The following is a 15,629-nucleotide window of genomic DNA, read 5'->3' as shown; positions in this document are numbered from 1 at the left end:
ATGGACATACTGGAGAGAATCCAGCAAAGGGCTACATAGATGATTAAGGAGCTGGGATGGAGCCAGGCTCTTCTCGGTGACAGCTAACGGTAGGACAAGGACTAATGGGTTCAAATTGGAACACAAGAGGTTCCACTTAAAATTGAGAAGAAACTTCTTCTCAGTAAGGGTGACAGACACTGGAACAGGCTGCCCAGGAGGGTTGTGGAGTCTCCTACTCTGGAGACATTCAAAACCCGCCTGGACACCTTCCTGTGTAACCTCATCTGGGTGTTGCTGTTCTGGCAGGGGGATTGGACTGGATGAGCTTTTGAGGTCCCTTCCAATTCCTAACATTCTGTGATTCTGTGATCTCTCCTATGAGGAAGTGCTGAGAGATCTGGGACTGCTCAGCCTGGAGAACAGAAGACTTGAGGGGATGTTATCAACACATGCAAACACCTGAAGGGAGGGTGCAAAGAGGATGGAGCCAGACTCTTTTCAGTGGTGCCCAGTGACAAGACCAGAGGCACAAACTGAAACACAAGAGGTTCTCTCTGAACATCAAGAAACACTTTTTAACTGTGAGGGTGACTGAGCATTGGCACAGAGTGCCCAGGAAGGTTGTGGGGTCTCCATCCCTGGAGATACTCCAAAGCCACCTGGACATGGTCCTGGGCAACTGGCTGTATGTAGTTGGCCCTGCTTGATCAGGAGTTGGACCAGATGACCCCCAGCAGCCGCTTCCAGCCTCAACCACTTCATCAGTCTGTGATCCTGTGAACTTCATGGATTTGTGAACCAAAGATGGATTTGTGCTACTTCACATCAATTGCATGTAGCAGATAAAAACTTAACATTCTTTGTTCTGTATTACAGTCACAGAATCTATTCTCTTCCCCCAGGACTGAATTAGAGTGTGCAAATTATATTTTTGGGATACATATCCTTTTCAGATGCTCTCTTTCCATGCAGATTGTATTGGTATTAATAAGATGTAACCTAAGAAGCAAAGTATGATGAATGAAGATCAGTAACAACTGGAAGGTCAATAAATACTTTTCTTCCAGATCAATATGGCTGAGATTATCAACAATGTTTGAGAATACTAATAGAGATAATCAGCTTCATATGAATTCCTTTTAGTAAGATAATAAGAAAAAAGAGTTTCTGCAACTTCTTTCAGGCTGTATCATTGACAAGACGAATCTAGTGACTACATTGCACTATATTTAATCTTTTGTTTCTGATACACAATCATTTTAAAAATACAATTATTTGTGACTTGATAGATGGCCTAGCACATTCCTTCAGTAACTGAAATGTTAAAAATGCTATTAACTTAAAAATAGTCTGCTATAATATGCTTTTTGTAATATTATCCTGGAAAGACCTCTATCTTCTCAGTAACAGAACAGAAAGCTGGCTGGATTCAGTAAGGGGTTTTCACTTGCTTTAGTGAGTTTCTGATCAGATTACTAAATCTTTCACCATTCATCTTCCACCTGATTCATAGTTCCCTCGCCTTTAAAATGAAAAGCAAAAAGCCTCTTTACTTGCCTCTCCGATGACCTTGCCATACCCCATACATAGGAGATAATAAATTCCACATGAAGTAAAAGAAAGCAAATTATTTTCACCTTTTCTGAAAGTATTTTTCTTAAATGTACTATTTACTGCACAGCAAATCACTGCGGAATGGGTGTCTTTCTAAGGCAGAGCCTACCAACATTTTTTGGAAGGTCATCAGAACAAACTGAAGGACACAACATTCAGTGAAATGATATAGTGACACTTTAAAAGTGTAGTGTTTATACTGTAATAGTCATCTACACGAAGATTTTGTATGAATAAGGAATTGAGAGCGAGTATGTTGTACATGCTTCATTTTTTGGTAAAAATATTTGTGACATGAAGCTTTACAGACTTTGAACTTCTATGCTCTGGCAGTGTCATCTTTGTGGATAATGCGGGAAACTAAAACCTGAGAGTTTCTTTAGTAGACTTTGACCAAAACTGACATATTAAATCAGTGATTTTGTAAAATGTCATCAGTAGGTTACATCAGTAGCATTTTAATTAATGTCTTGGAAACAGGGTCAAAAACCAGTGTTATTAGCAAGCAGTTTTTATTTAGGGTTCTGACACATTCTGTGTCAAGTTTTAAAACTCCATTTTCTTTATTTTAGTGGATCAGAGAGCAAAATCTGGACTTTTTGATTAATTCTGTATTATATAAGCATTCACAAATGAATTTTGACAGCTTTTTGTTGCCTACGTCTTCAAAAGCATCTAGAAACATGAAGATCAATGAGAATTAGATTCCTTATTAATTTAAAACCAGGAGTGGTATATATTATCCACATCAGAGCAAAGGTTATTTTATAGAATTTCATTAATAATTCTCACTTATCTAGGTATGGTAAATACAGTAATATGTCATTACCATCAAAGGCATGTGGAGACATAGAGCTGTGGAACCCTAGAAATCTGTTCATCCTTCAGGATAAATGTGTTTCAGGGGAACTCTGTTACTGTGGAATTCCTGTTGCAGAAGAGGAAAGACATCATAGGAAAAAACTGTGACTGAAAAGATGACTCAGCTTAAAAATGTTTTCACATATTTATTTGATTTTCTCAAGTATGTTCCAGATTCTATTTAACACATCCACTTCTAGAATGCTCTGATAATGATCTTAAAAGAACTGTCCTTTTTGTCTTCTGATTAATGCAAATATTAGCTATAGTTTCATAGAATCACTTTCAGAAAGCTGTTTTACACTCATTTAGTCTGTCTTCTTGAATATCACAGGCTTTAAAATTCATACAGTTAGCTACTGAGCCCAAAGTTTTATAACTGGCCACAGTTAAAGCTGTGGCGGTTCTGTTTTCCAGAACAGTTCTCCTCACTTGATCAACGTCACTAAGAAATGGACAGTCAACTACTGGCTTGACAAAGATCACATACCATTGTGGAATATGGATTTGTGTTTCAAAACCAGGGAAAAAAAAGAGAGTATCACATAATTTTTTCTTGAACAGAGGCAGGAGGGCATCTTTTGAGTAAAAGAGCTCTTATGTCAACCAGTATTTGATAATTGATAGTGGATAATCTGCAAGGCAAATCCTATCCCTCCCCTAAGTTCCTGAATTGCTCCTTGTTGAGGAAGAATCTTCTGTTGATTGAAGAATCAGCAAATTTCATCACCAACTTTGATGGTGTGCTCTGAGGGTAAAGTAAAGAACATTAATCTCAAGAGGATGAAAGGAATGAGTTGTTGTTGTAAGAACAGAACACCAGAGGGCTCCTGAGGAGAGAGGGAAGGTCCAAAGAAACAAATTTTCCTTCACCTGAGTACATACAGAATCAGAGGGCATCAACCCCTTGACAATGAATTTCAGAAATGAATGACAGAAGCTACAGGATCTGTTTTATTTCTTGCAGATTTTAGAACGAAGACTTTAAGGAAGGGTCTGCAACAGACTACTTTCAAGTCAGTTGTACTAGGAAATAGTCAATAAAATTAACTATATGGTAGAGTTTTTGTTCTCCTCCTTTCTTTTCAAATCCTTAATGAGTCCCTCTCCCATGATGTTATTGAGAAGGGAATGTGTATTATTAACATAGTATTGCACTAGACAGCATGTACTTAATGACAAATATATGTATATATTAAAATACTGAAATAGATATATGTATACTTATATATATATTAGTATAATTCCATTCATATCTTTTGGTTAAAACTGTCTTGTACATGTGTTCCATGCTGAGTGTTAAAAATCTAACAGAAAGAGTAAATATCACAAGAGAAAATTTATCCAGACCCTCTTAATTCCTCTGGTATTGAGATATTCTTTAAATGCTTGTGAGCATAAATATCAACTATTGAGACTTACTTTTGTGTTTGTTTTATTTTAGGCTAAAGAAGTAATCTTGACTACGCAAAAAGTATCGACTTCAATTAAACATTCTGACTGCAATACATTGCAGAAAAATTCAAGAAGGTAATTATTTTTCGTTGTTCTCATTAGTTATCTTTTTGTCTGTGTGTTATTCACATGCCAGAATATACACTTCTTATTATGTTATTGTTGAAAGTATGAAAATATTGATTTGTAGAAAGCAAAACTATGACTAAAAGCTTTAGACTAATGGCTTGTCTGGTGCTGTTTATAAAGCGATCTGCTCCAATAGCAGAGCCAAAAAAGCACTTATTTCTACTGCTCACTTTGTGCCATCAGGTCATTCAGATTATTAAACTGGTATATGCTAAAACTAAAACACCACCTAAAAATTGCCTCTGCAGAGCTCCTTGCTATGCAACTTGAGTTGGAAAACCATTTAGAAAGCCACGATTTTGAATCTCTCTCATGAACGTATTTGCTCACTGGTGTAAATGTTGAGCTATTACAGTAATAAATAGGTTGAAAAAGCAATTCTACAACATTTTGTAACATAGATACATCCTAGTAAACGTGATGTAAACTCCAGCTCTTGAGTTATCATGGTTCATGGCTGCCAGAAACTAGAAAATATCAGTTATGCACTATATTTTGTTTTTACTCTTAGCAAGTGTTATTAGCCATTGTTGTAGATAGACACTAGGGTTGGTGGGCACTTGGCCTAAGTACAAATACTACGATATATCTTTTAATCTTTCCTTTTCCTCTTGCTATAGGGAATCATATTCACACCAAAATAAGATATAGTAACATCAAAGTTTGTTAAGCCGTGTATCTGTTTATATTTGAAATGTTGCATTTGTTTTCTTCTTTGATTTCATTGTGAATGTTGATAGAAAGGCTAAGATGTTACTGAAAAAAATAGCATTATGGATTGTCGGTATTCTCCTTGGTCATTCTTTTTAGTCTCCTTATTTAGGATACTGGCAAAATGGCTCTGCAAGAGTCAGTTGTCATTAATTCTGCTTTTTATTTCTTAGTTTTAATAAATATCAGTCATGACTTCTTTTCTTGAGTGATAGGGCAACTGCAAGAATTTGTTGAGATTCCCAATGAGCCACAAACACGACTCCTTCTCCTCAGGCAGCAGTGATTAAAGCAGTGCACCATCTTGATTGCTGAGTAATTCAAATATTTTTAAAAGGTCCAAGCCAAATGGTGGATACTTACTCTTCATGATATTTGAAATGGCAGTCAGGTGAAGTCCCTGATGACTGGAAAAAGGGAAATGTTGCACCCATTTTTTAAAAGGGGGTAGAAAGGAGGACCCCAAGAATTATCGACCTGTCAGCCTCACCTCTGTGCCTGGGAAAATCGTGGAATGGATCCTCCTAGGAGGAGGATCAAAGGAGCATTGAAAGGAGCATGACCAGCAGGTTGAGGGAAGTGATTCAGTCCCTTGACTCCACTCTAATGAGGTCCCACCTGGAATCCAGCCCTGGAGCATTTAATTCAGGAGCTGGGTCCAGAGGACAAAAATGACCCGAGGGCTGGAGCAGCTCTGCTATAAGGACAGGCTAAAAGAGTTGGGGTTGTTCAGCCTGGAGAAGAGAAGGCTCCAGGGAGACCACTTTTGACCTTTCAATACTAAAACGGAGATTATAAGAAAGATGGTGATAAACTTTTCAGTAAGCCCTGTTGCCGTAGGACAAGGGATAATGGTTTTAAAATAAAAAAATAGTAGATTGAGACTAGATAAAAGAAAGAAATTTTTCACCATGAGGGCATTGAAACCCTGGCCCAGGTTGCCCAGAGAGGTGGTGGATGCCCCATCCCTGGAGACATCCCAGGCCAGGCTGGATGGGGCTCTGAGCAACCTGATCTGGGCAAAGATGTCCAGGCTCATTGCAGGGGGTTGGACTGGATAAGCTTTGAAGGTCCCTTTCAACCCAAACTGTTCTATGATTCTATTCTGTGATTCTACTTTACAAAATGAATGTTGTTGGTTTGTTTGTTTGTTTGTTTGTTTTTCACACAGAAGTGCAGTTAATGCTTTAGACATATTAAAAGAAATCAGTTAAAAAAAAGTCTTATCTTTTTTTCAGGAGAAACTAGATCTTCCCTTTTTAGGTAACTGACATTATCTCTCTCCCAAATGAATTCTGCCAAACAGCAAAAGAGTTGGCAACTTGTGGATTAGGAATATATATTTCCTTAGAACCCTTTGTATACCTTTAGTTTTGGCTACACAGTAAATGTTTAAATAGAAGTAATAATGGGAACATGGATTTAATGGAAATAATGGTGTGAAATGGTCCACTTTCCTGCTAGCTGATGAACTTAAGATGCTCCATGGCATAGCAAAACTCCAATACTTCGGTTTTTATTACATTGCAGTTTTAAGTAATTATGAATAAGCTTACTGTGGATTTTCGCACAAATTTCACTGCTAAAATATTACAGAAATATATATCACCAAAGTAGAAGTAGGAAAAAAGTCGTTGAGTTACAGTTCTTACTAAATATAGTAATTTTTGACCTCTTCAGTTGAAAAGTCGCTGACTAGCCAGATGTTAAAAATTTGCTGAATAGTTGTCTCTTAGATTACAGAAGAACATTCATTACCGTGATTACACTTGACAGCTGCAGATGTCTTAGCTAAATGCTGTCAGACATAGAATCTGCTAAGCACTACATCTGTAGTGCTTTAAATCTCTTTAATTCTTGTTAGCTAGATTACATGATGATACTGTCGTTAGTTCTGCCACATAAGAGAGATTTCGTCTGTGACTGTATACAAAACTGCAGTTCAGACCTTCAAAAAGACAAGTTTTTATGGGAGGAATTTGACAGATTGATTTATGATATTTATAAAGCCTCTATTAATGTCATAGCTGAGTTTGCTGTTCTTTACTGTAACTGGCCTCAGAATTCATCTGTGAGATACAGAAGTTGAGCTCACCATGTGAGCGCAAGAGGAATTCAGATGTAGGTAGGAACTGACTTCTCTGAAGTTACACTGGAGTTATTAAGAGTAACAGTTACATGAAGTCAATAATCCTTGTCTCATACTCTCAGATTTAGACTATTCTTCCTTTAACATGTTGGAAAAGAAAAAGCATAAATAAAATTCAACATGTCTCTAAATGTAGATAAACACACACTTGAATTCTTCCAGTAAAGAAAGTTACATGGGAATATGTGAGAGACAGTTTTTTGGTTTTGTGGGGTTTTTTGTTTGTTTATTTGGCTGTTTTTTTGATTTGATTTGATTTGATTTTATTGTAGATCTTTAAATAGAGAGGTTGAGAATTACAGCAAGGTAATGGATTATTTTTAAGAGTCAAACGAACAGAGAAGCAATTTTTAGGGTACTTCACAAAGCAGAATTAAAAACAAATCAGCAAGTTCTGGTCTGTACACACCTTTTGTGTAGAAATAAGGAATCTAAGGTAGAGGTGATTTCTGTTTGAGTAGTTCAAGCATTGCAAATCTGGCTGCTATATGTGTCTTACTTGTCTTAGCTAAGTAAAATTGCACTGGTTGAGTAAGCCAGTAGGTGCTCTAGAAAATAATGTGTAATGCTTTAGGTTAGAAATCTGATTTACATTCAACTGGAATCAGGTCTTAGTGACAGTATATAATTTCTGGCTTTTTGGGGGCTAGTGTTTTTTTTTGTTGTTGTTTGGTTTGGGTTTTTTTCATTGTCTTTGTTTGGTTTTGCTTTTTTATTTTATTTTATTTTTTTTAAAATCTGGGTTCTTAACAGGAAAACAAAAAGAAGGATGCTGCTGGAATGTCCACCATCTGCTGCTACACCCATAAATGCTTTTGAATATGTTATTCAGTTTCAGCCACATTTCACTAGTTGGGAGAGACACTGAATATAAAAAAAATGCCTGCAAGTGATGTTGAACTTGAGGCCAAAATCTTGGATATTTTTAATCACTGTATTGGATTTTAAATACAACCTTTTCCTAGCGAATGTGTCGTCATAAGACTCATTGACAGAACTTCCTTTATGGTTTATAGTTTCACAAGGATAAACAAACATTAATTTACTTTTCTTGGAGAACTTATTATTTTTAGTTGAACTTTTCTCCATTTATTAAGAAGGAAAGGTTAAAGACTTATTGTTCAAAAAACTCTTTACATTTGTCTCACTTGAGATGTAGGAGTGTTGCTGAAGACAGGACATACTTCAAAGCTCTGGTTTACTGGATAATCCTGATTTAGGTTGGTTCATCTTGGTGGAGAAGATGCACTGAACAAATTTATGGGAAAAATTTGTAGATGTAAGGGTAAGAATCTTTCCTGGGGAGTGGGGAGTCCTAATTTGGATCCTTGAAAGAATCCTTGTGAAGTGTGGGAATACTCCCTTTCTATTAATTAATGGCTGAGAGTCTCTCCCAGTCTTACATTTCTACACACAGAGGGATAGAGGTGTGACAAGTTGGAAAGGAGGGAACTTCATGTTGCAAAGAAAAATACGGTACGAGAAAATGAGAAATTTCCTCAAGACTTGGAACAGGAGGTAAGATGAGGCCAGAAATCGAATGGAGCTGTAGGCAACCTCACCTGAAAGAACTGCAATAGGATTTACGTGGTCTTTCAAAACCCAGATTCACTTCTGTGTCTAAACCAAGCACAAATATTTTAACTTGAAGAAAGCTCAGTGCATCTGAAGTGTGGCCTGCATGAAAGATGAACTGATATGTGGAAAGATCACAAATGGCAAATCAGTTGTCAGTTCTACTGAGAGGTAATGTTTGCCTTCTATAAATACCTGGGAGATGCTGGTAAATCTTGAGAGCTGAATAGATTTGCAGAAATAATAGTTTCAGGCTACACAGTTTGTTAGCTGTCGTGAAGACACTGAGAATTTTTACAATACAAGTTACATTGTCTGGGAAAGGAGGAATCATAAGAACTTGGCTTCTTAACCAGAAAGTGGAGTCAGGTATGACTAAGCAACATATTAAGAAGGCTTTTTATTCATATTAAAGTATAGATCCATTTGCATTCTTTTGGAGGCCTGGAGTGAATCAAAGGAGAGGGTACACATCTCTAGCATTTGACTAATGAGGAGAATAAAAGGTGGGATCCTTTAGAAGTGATTTGAAAATGCATTTGCACGCACAGGCATCTGGTAATCCACAACTGTAATAAGGGCAAGAAGACTTCAGGAACGTGCCCTTCTGGAGAAAAGTATTTTCAAGAATACTCTTCAGTTAATTCTTGATCACTGCAATCTAAAGTAATGTCTGGTTGTCCATATGTGACATGGACAAAAGACCAAGGGCAGAGATGTACTTTAATGTCTCTTTGTAACATTCCACAACTTTATAAACAGTCTTAACACCTTGCTAGAGTGAAATGTATTTTCAGAGTAAACTTCCATAATGTTTAAACATTAGGGGCTCAGCTTGAACTGACAAATATAACAGTGCTTTTTATTTTCTACAAGTTATTCAAGGAGTGAAAATAAGATGGTATTATAGCCAGATCTAGAAATTCAGGGTCAATTTCCATATTGCAGGTATTGCAGCATATTTCTTGCTAATGAGCAGGGTGAGTTCGAAATTTACTTTACTGAAGTGCAAAAGAAGGCAAGGGATAGAACAGTGGAGTTGAAAATGTCACAGTGACTATGATTTTCTGTCTAACGTTTAGAAACTTAGATGCCAGTATTACATATGTGCTCAGACCGATGAATCCAATTTGCATGATGTTTTTTTCTTTTAGAACAGAACGACCTATGCATTGTCAGCCTTTTCTTTATCAGAACTTTTTACGAGTGATTTGTTAGTTCTTCTTGACTGTAGTTTAGTCCTTGAAAAATGAATTTGATTCTACCAGCCATTGTGCATTCCCATCTTCCCAATGATCCACTGATTCTGAAGACACCAATTATAGGTTCATTTCAGAGAGGCCACTTACATGCTGAAAGATCGCAGAATCACAGAATTGACTGGATTGGAAAAAACCTCAGAGATCATCAAGTCCAACCCTTGGTCCAACTCCAATCCATTGACTAGATCATGGCACTAAGTGCCATTTCCAATCTCAGTTTAAAATCCTCCAGGGACAGTGAGTCCACCATCTCCCTGGGCAGCCATTCCAATGCCTGACCACTCTCTCTGTAAAGAATTTCTTTCTAATATCCAGCCTAAATTTCCCCTGGCAGAGTTTAAGCCCATGCCCCCTTGTCCTATTGCTGACTGCCTGGGAGAAGAGACCAATCCCCACCTGGATAGAACTTCCCTTCAGGTAGTTCTAGAGAGTGATGAGCTCACCTCTAAGCCTCCTGTTCTCCAGACTAAACAACCCCAGCTCCCTCAGCCTCTCCCCATAGGTCTTGTGTTCAAGTCCCTTCACCAGTCGTGTTGCTCTTCTCTGGACCCGCTCCAGCACTTCAATGTCTTTCCTGAACTGAGGGGCCCAGAACTGAACACAATACTCCAGGTGTGGCCTCACCAATGCAGAGTACAGGGGAAGGATGTATTAATATACCAGATATATATAAAACCATGATTATTTGCTTAGATTACCTGGTAGATTTTTGTAAGCCTGTTTTCAAAAGTTGAGACCAAAGTATGGCAAGTGCCTGACGTTCATAATCAGTTTTTAATGTACGTAGATAAAGATTTGTCTTTCTCAAAGCTCTGAAAGAATGTAAAATTTCATATACTGGAATCACTCTATTTTCTTATTCATTGCTTTATTTTCTTATTCATTGCTTTATTTTCTTATTAATTTCTTATTCTTATAAGTACTTTTTCTAAGTTGATAATGACTTTTTTGCTGTTTCGTTCACAATTTTAGAAGACTGGAAAAAGTTCCTCTCCAAAGCTGTTGTTTGTAACTTATGAATATCTTTGGAAATTCTGATTCCAGAAAGGAAACTTTCAATCAAATGTCAAAACCATTATATTCTGGATCAAGCATATGAGAAATCTTTAGCAATCTAAATTTTATTGAAATTCAGAAGTTGAAACAGGGAAATATAACTGTCAAATCATTAAAATATCAAATATGGGTATTAAGAACTGTGTGAACAAAAGTGTAAATTGTAAAAAAAAAAATATCAAATTATCAGATATGTGCTCTGTCACACACCAGATTGTTCAGCAGGCTGCGGTAGTTAGGCAAAATGGAAAGACTGACCTTCTTTATTATGGAGTCTTTTAGTTTTCTTTTTTAAAAGCATTGTTGATCTATGTGGAGATAGAAATAGCCTTTCCAAGGGACTAAAAAAAAAGCCAGGAAAAAAAGAAAGGATTTAATCCACTATTATTTATTTTTGTACGGCGCTCTATTCTTTAGACCATAAATCTCACTTGAGCAGAGAACACTCAGCAGTAGCTAGCAGTGTGAAAAACTGTGAACTTCATTTTGTTTAAATGCCTGAAATTGAAATAATTTGCAAACATCGAGATTTCCAGATGTGCCGCAGCCAGTCCTGCAAGAAGTATTATTGTTTTCATCACTGTCATCTTACTGTTGCTCATGGAAGAGCTTCAGCAACAAGATTATTTTTATTCTACTAAGTAGAATTGCCTGGAAAAAATGTTTAGATGACTTAAAACTAATTCTTTTTTTTTTTTTTTTTCAAAAATGTTAGTCCTAATGTAATCAATACCCAGCTTCTTTTTGCGTAAATTACATTATGAGAGGGGCAGATTCTCAGCAGATGTGTTGTCACTGCACTGACTTCTGCATAACCAAGTCTCGTTGTCAGCCAACTGCTTGTATCATGGTAGCTGAGAAAGCACTATGGAGCTTTACTAAACAAGGATGGAATGTTTGATCCTGTGCATATAAGTACGTAAAAATCCACTTCCTTTCTGGAAAAACTTCACCTGAACTTGATTCTTGGTCTTTCATTGTCTGTTGTTAAGAGATACTTCTCGATAACATGTGCTGATTAAATTTGGAGAATGAACTGATGTATATAATCATAATATAATTAATTCCTGATGTATTGAAGTTTAGTCTGATACTAAGCAAGGAGACATTAAAACTCTATAGAGTTTATTGTATTTTCATGACTAGCGATTTGTACAATTTTAGAGCTGTTGAACAAACGTAAAATACCACTACTAATGAAAATACTTTAAATCAAGGAAAATATGTTCTAACATGTGAGAGAAGCACAGGCTGAGGGTAATTCATTTTCATATTTATGCCTTATTTTTGTTCTGAGGTGCTTCAGATTAGTGGTGACATTAAGAGTCTAGACAGTGTGCCCTCTTTGGGATCTCCATAACAGCTATGGATAAAGTGATTCCACGTCACAGCACATTTTATAAATTACACATAAAGCAAAAATATCTCTTACCTTTTGGAGACGAACATTTTCTAGAATGTTGCCACAAATTGAATCTACTTTTATTTCCTTAAACTGTATAGTATAGGAAAAAATTTAGCCTTATATATTAAAGAGCATTCAGGGTAAAGAAAAAGGAGTTTTCTTGTATCTGTCTTCATTACCGATAAAATTCTCCACCTAGTTGTTTTTGTTTGTGCCATTTTTTGGAAAAGGTTATTCTGATTATTAATTCAGGGTGTTTCTCTGGTCATTTTTCACTCCACAAAGTGATCAAATAATTTTTATAGCACAAGAAAAATCTAATGGCATAAGGAGAGAGGAGGAGAGGAGAAGGGAGATGGAGAGGTAGAGGGAAAGGGAGAGGGAGAAGAAGGAAGAGAAGGATTAGGAGGAGGAGGAGGAGGAGGAGGAGAAGGAGAAGGAGAAGGAGAAGGAGAAGGAGAAGGAGAAGGAGGAGAAGGAGAAGGAGAAGGAGAAGGAGAAGGAGAAGGAGAAGGAGAAGGAGAAGGAGAAGGAGAAGGAGAAGGAGAAGGAGAAGGAGAAGGAGAAGGAGAAGGAGAAGGAGAAGGAGAAGGAGAAGGAGAAGGAGAAGGAGAAGGAGAAGGAGAAGGAGAAGGAGAAGGAGAAGGAGAAGGAGAAGGAGAAGGAGAAGGAGGAGAAGGAGGAGGAGGAGGAACCTCCCATGAATCCCTCTACATCTCTTCTCTCCAGGACGGTGATCCCGCACACAGGTATGGGCTGGGACATCTGCTCAGATCTCATGGAGCCTTGATGGAGAGGCGCTGGCAGAATTCAGAAGCTGCTTGGCAAAACTGTCTTCATTTTAACAACTAAAGATGGTGTATTTTCATTTAAAAATCTTTTAATGTACTTCATTTTCATTACCTGTGTTGTCATAAAAAAATACATTATTTCATCCTGTGACTTTGCTACTTTTTTTGGTTATCTTAGTTCTAATGAGCCTTTCTAATCTCTGGGGTAAAAATGTAGTTTTCTCACAACTTTTAAGAGTGACACACTGTCTTTTGTAATGTTGAGCTTGGAACTTTGACCCAAAGTAGTACAAAATGAAAATTGGTATAGAGATGTACAAGTCATGTTGGAATTTGCAGAAATTAGAACATCCATTTCCATTTTGCCGTTTTTCATGTAAACAATTACAAATTACTTGAAAACAGGCTAGATTTTTTTTCTATTTAATTGTTGACCTCCTGTGTTAGAGAAGAACAGTGGCTTTAAATGCTACAAGACAGAAAGTATAAGAATATTTCAAATCTTTGGTCATAATTTGAAGTGGATAGGTTGCCTTAATGAGTGGCCTGTACATATTTCTAAGTGTGATCTAAAAGAATATCCTTAGCAGCAACAGAATCTGGAAATTCTGTTATAACTCCAGCCTTTCTTATAGATATACATATGTACTTCTTTTCATAATACAAATATGGTGAGGATTCATATTGCCAAAACATAAGAATTGGCTCATAAAAGAAAATAAGTTAATACAGTTACATTTACTCTCTAAATAAAAGTATTCCTGCTTTCCAAAGATGGACCTCTCGCACAGTCTGAAGGATCTGTGTTAAAAAGAACAGAAAAAGAACAAAAATCCAATTAGATTAAAAAAAAACCTGTCATACCAAAAGCCAACCATTTGTAATGTGATACCAGCAGTCACCATGTTCTGATAGAAAGCAAATTACAGATATCAAAAAATTAACTTTCGATGTTTGTAGGCCAAAGATTCTTTTGTAGAAAATGTTAGAGGTTTTATAATACATTTCTGTGTTTACACTGAGTTTTTTTATAACAATCCATTTTCAAGCTATAAGGACACTTAATTCTGGTTTAATTGGACTCAGTAACAACTCTTGCACTGAAGTCAACAGGTTTATAAACAGGCATCCAAAATAGTTATATTATCTTTGATACTGAAAAAAAGCTTTTTCCATTTGTTTGCCTCTTGTTGCAGGAGTGGACAAGTTGAGAAATTAGAAGTGGATCCTAGTAAATATTCATTCCCTGATGTGACAAAGATAATCCAAGAAAAGGAACTAGTTGGGCAGGGACCTATTAGGCTACAACCAGAGAAGATTACAAGGACTGAGAAGAGTTATGTTGATTTTGAAAATAATGAAGAAGTTCCTCCCTTAATTTGAAACACTGTTAAACATTCCCTTTATATGTGGCATGTATGTTTGACATGTTTCCATGACCCCATGTGAAAAGTAAGTATAATATAGCTGAAGTTGGAAATATTATTACCTTTCTTATCAATAACTTTGTTATGCCTGTGTTTTCTGCAGTGTTTTCTGTTATTGTTACCTTCCTTATGAATAACTTTGTTATGCCTGTGCTTTCTGTGTTTTTTTCTGTTACTATATTACTATAAAAATTCTTATTTTCTAGATTGTTTACTTAGTAAGTCTCAAATCAGAGTGGGAGCCATGTAAGTCGGACTTTGTCATTTCTTCAAAGAATTTACAGTCTAGCTTGAAAAATGACATATTACTGTAGAAAAGAAAGCACTTGTAACAAGATTTATGATACTTCTGACTAAACTGAAGAGAACAAAAATCTGCGTGTATCCCTTCAGTGTTTTCTTTTTCATGAGGACAACACTAAAAGAAAACAATGTATTCTGAGAGTGAGAGATGTTGCTCTAAGCCACCATGTACCAGTGAATTTTCCAGAGTAATGCAGAGCTCCTGGATTCTGGAGCTGGTATAGCAATGCCGCTCCTTGAAGATTTTGGGAGAGAATAATTTCAAATGCAGTATATCAGCTGTGGCACCACAGGGAAGCTGGGAGATATCAGCCAGATCATTTTTGTTCGTCTTCATGCAGCCTCTCTAAACGGCTCCAGCTTTTTCAGGATCCAATCAAAGAATCAAGACTCATTTTTAGCTGTTGGAGAAAAATAGCTTGAGCAGCTGTAGTGGGATGAGCTTCTTCTTCCCTGCCCTCCAGCCTATTTGTAGCAACCAGAAGCTCCATTAGCATATATTTTTCCCTCAGTTTCTGGACTGCCCCATGAGTCAAACAGGCAACATCAAAGAACAAATGTATACCGGGTTACATTAAAAAATTATTGCAATTTAGCAAGACCAATTTTCTTCTGTTTTTCTTTTTATTCCTGCCCTGATTTCCTGCAACAACAAGGCTTATGTAATTCTTAACTCAGTGAAAACCATCACTGAGTACTAAACAGGGATTCTCTTGATGCAACTGCTGTTGGGGAGAGACGACTCAGCCATTAGGTGTTCCAACAGGAGCCACTCGATTTATCAACATGTTGGTGACAACTCTTTGTGCAAATTGTCATTCTTGCCCAGGTGGTAGTTAAAGAAAGTAGGAGTCACGACGATAGGGTTCTGGGAACCTGGGGGAAAACTGAGGAGAGTGTGGGAAGTGT

General features: G+C 36.8%; 1 protein-coding gene across 1 annotated transcript in view; it reads left to right on the top strand.

Annotated features, from left to right (window-relative positions):
• The window catches only part of DNAAF11 (dynein axonemal assembly factor 11), a 38,031-nt gene extending 23,240 nt beyond the window's left edge, over positions 1–14,791 (top strand). Inside the window, exons 11-12 of the mRNA XM_065054436.1 lie at positions 3,902–3,987; positions 14,187–14,791. Coding sequence (XP_064910508.1) covers positions 3,902–3,987; positions 14,187–14,373 — 273 coding nt within the window. The 3' untranslated portion in view covers positions 14,374–14,791. The remainder of the gene's footprint in view (positions 1–3,901; positions 3,988–14,186) is intronic.
• Positions 14,792–15,629: the final 838 nt, after the last annotated feature.

This window comes from Columba livia, chromosome 2 (genome assembly GCF_036013475.1).
Source record: "Columba livia isolate bColLiv1 breed racing homer chromosome 2, bColLiv1.pat.W.v2, whole genome shotgun sequence".
In the NCBI taxonomy this organism is placed as follows: domain Eukaryota; kingdom Metazoa; phylum Chordata; class Aves; order Columbiformes; family Columbidae; genus Columba; species Columba livia.
This window is presented reverse-complemented; position numbering and strand designations above follow the sequence as displayed.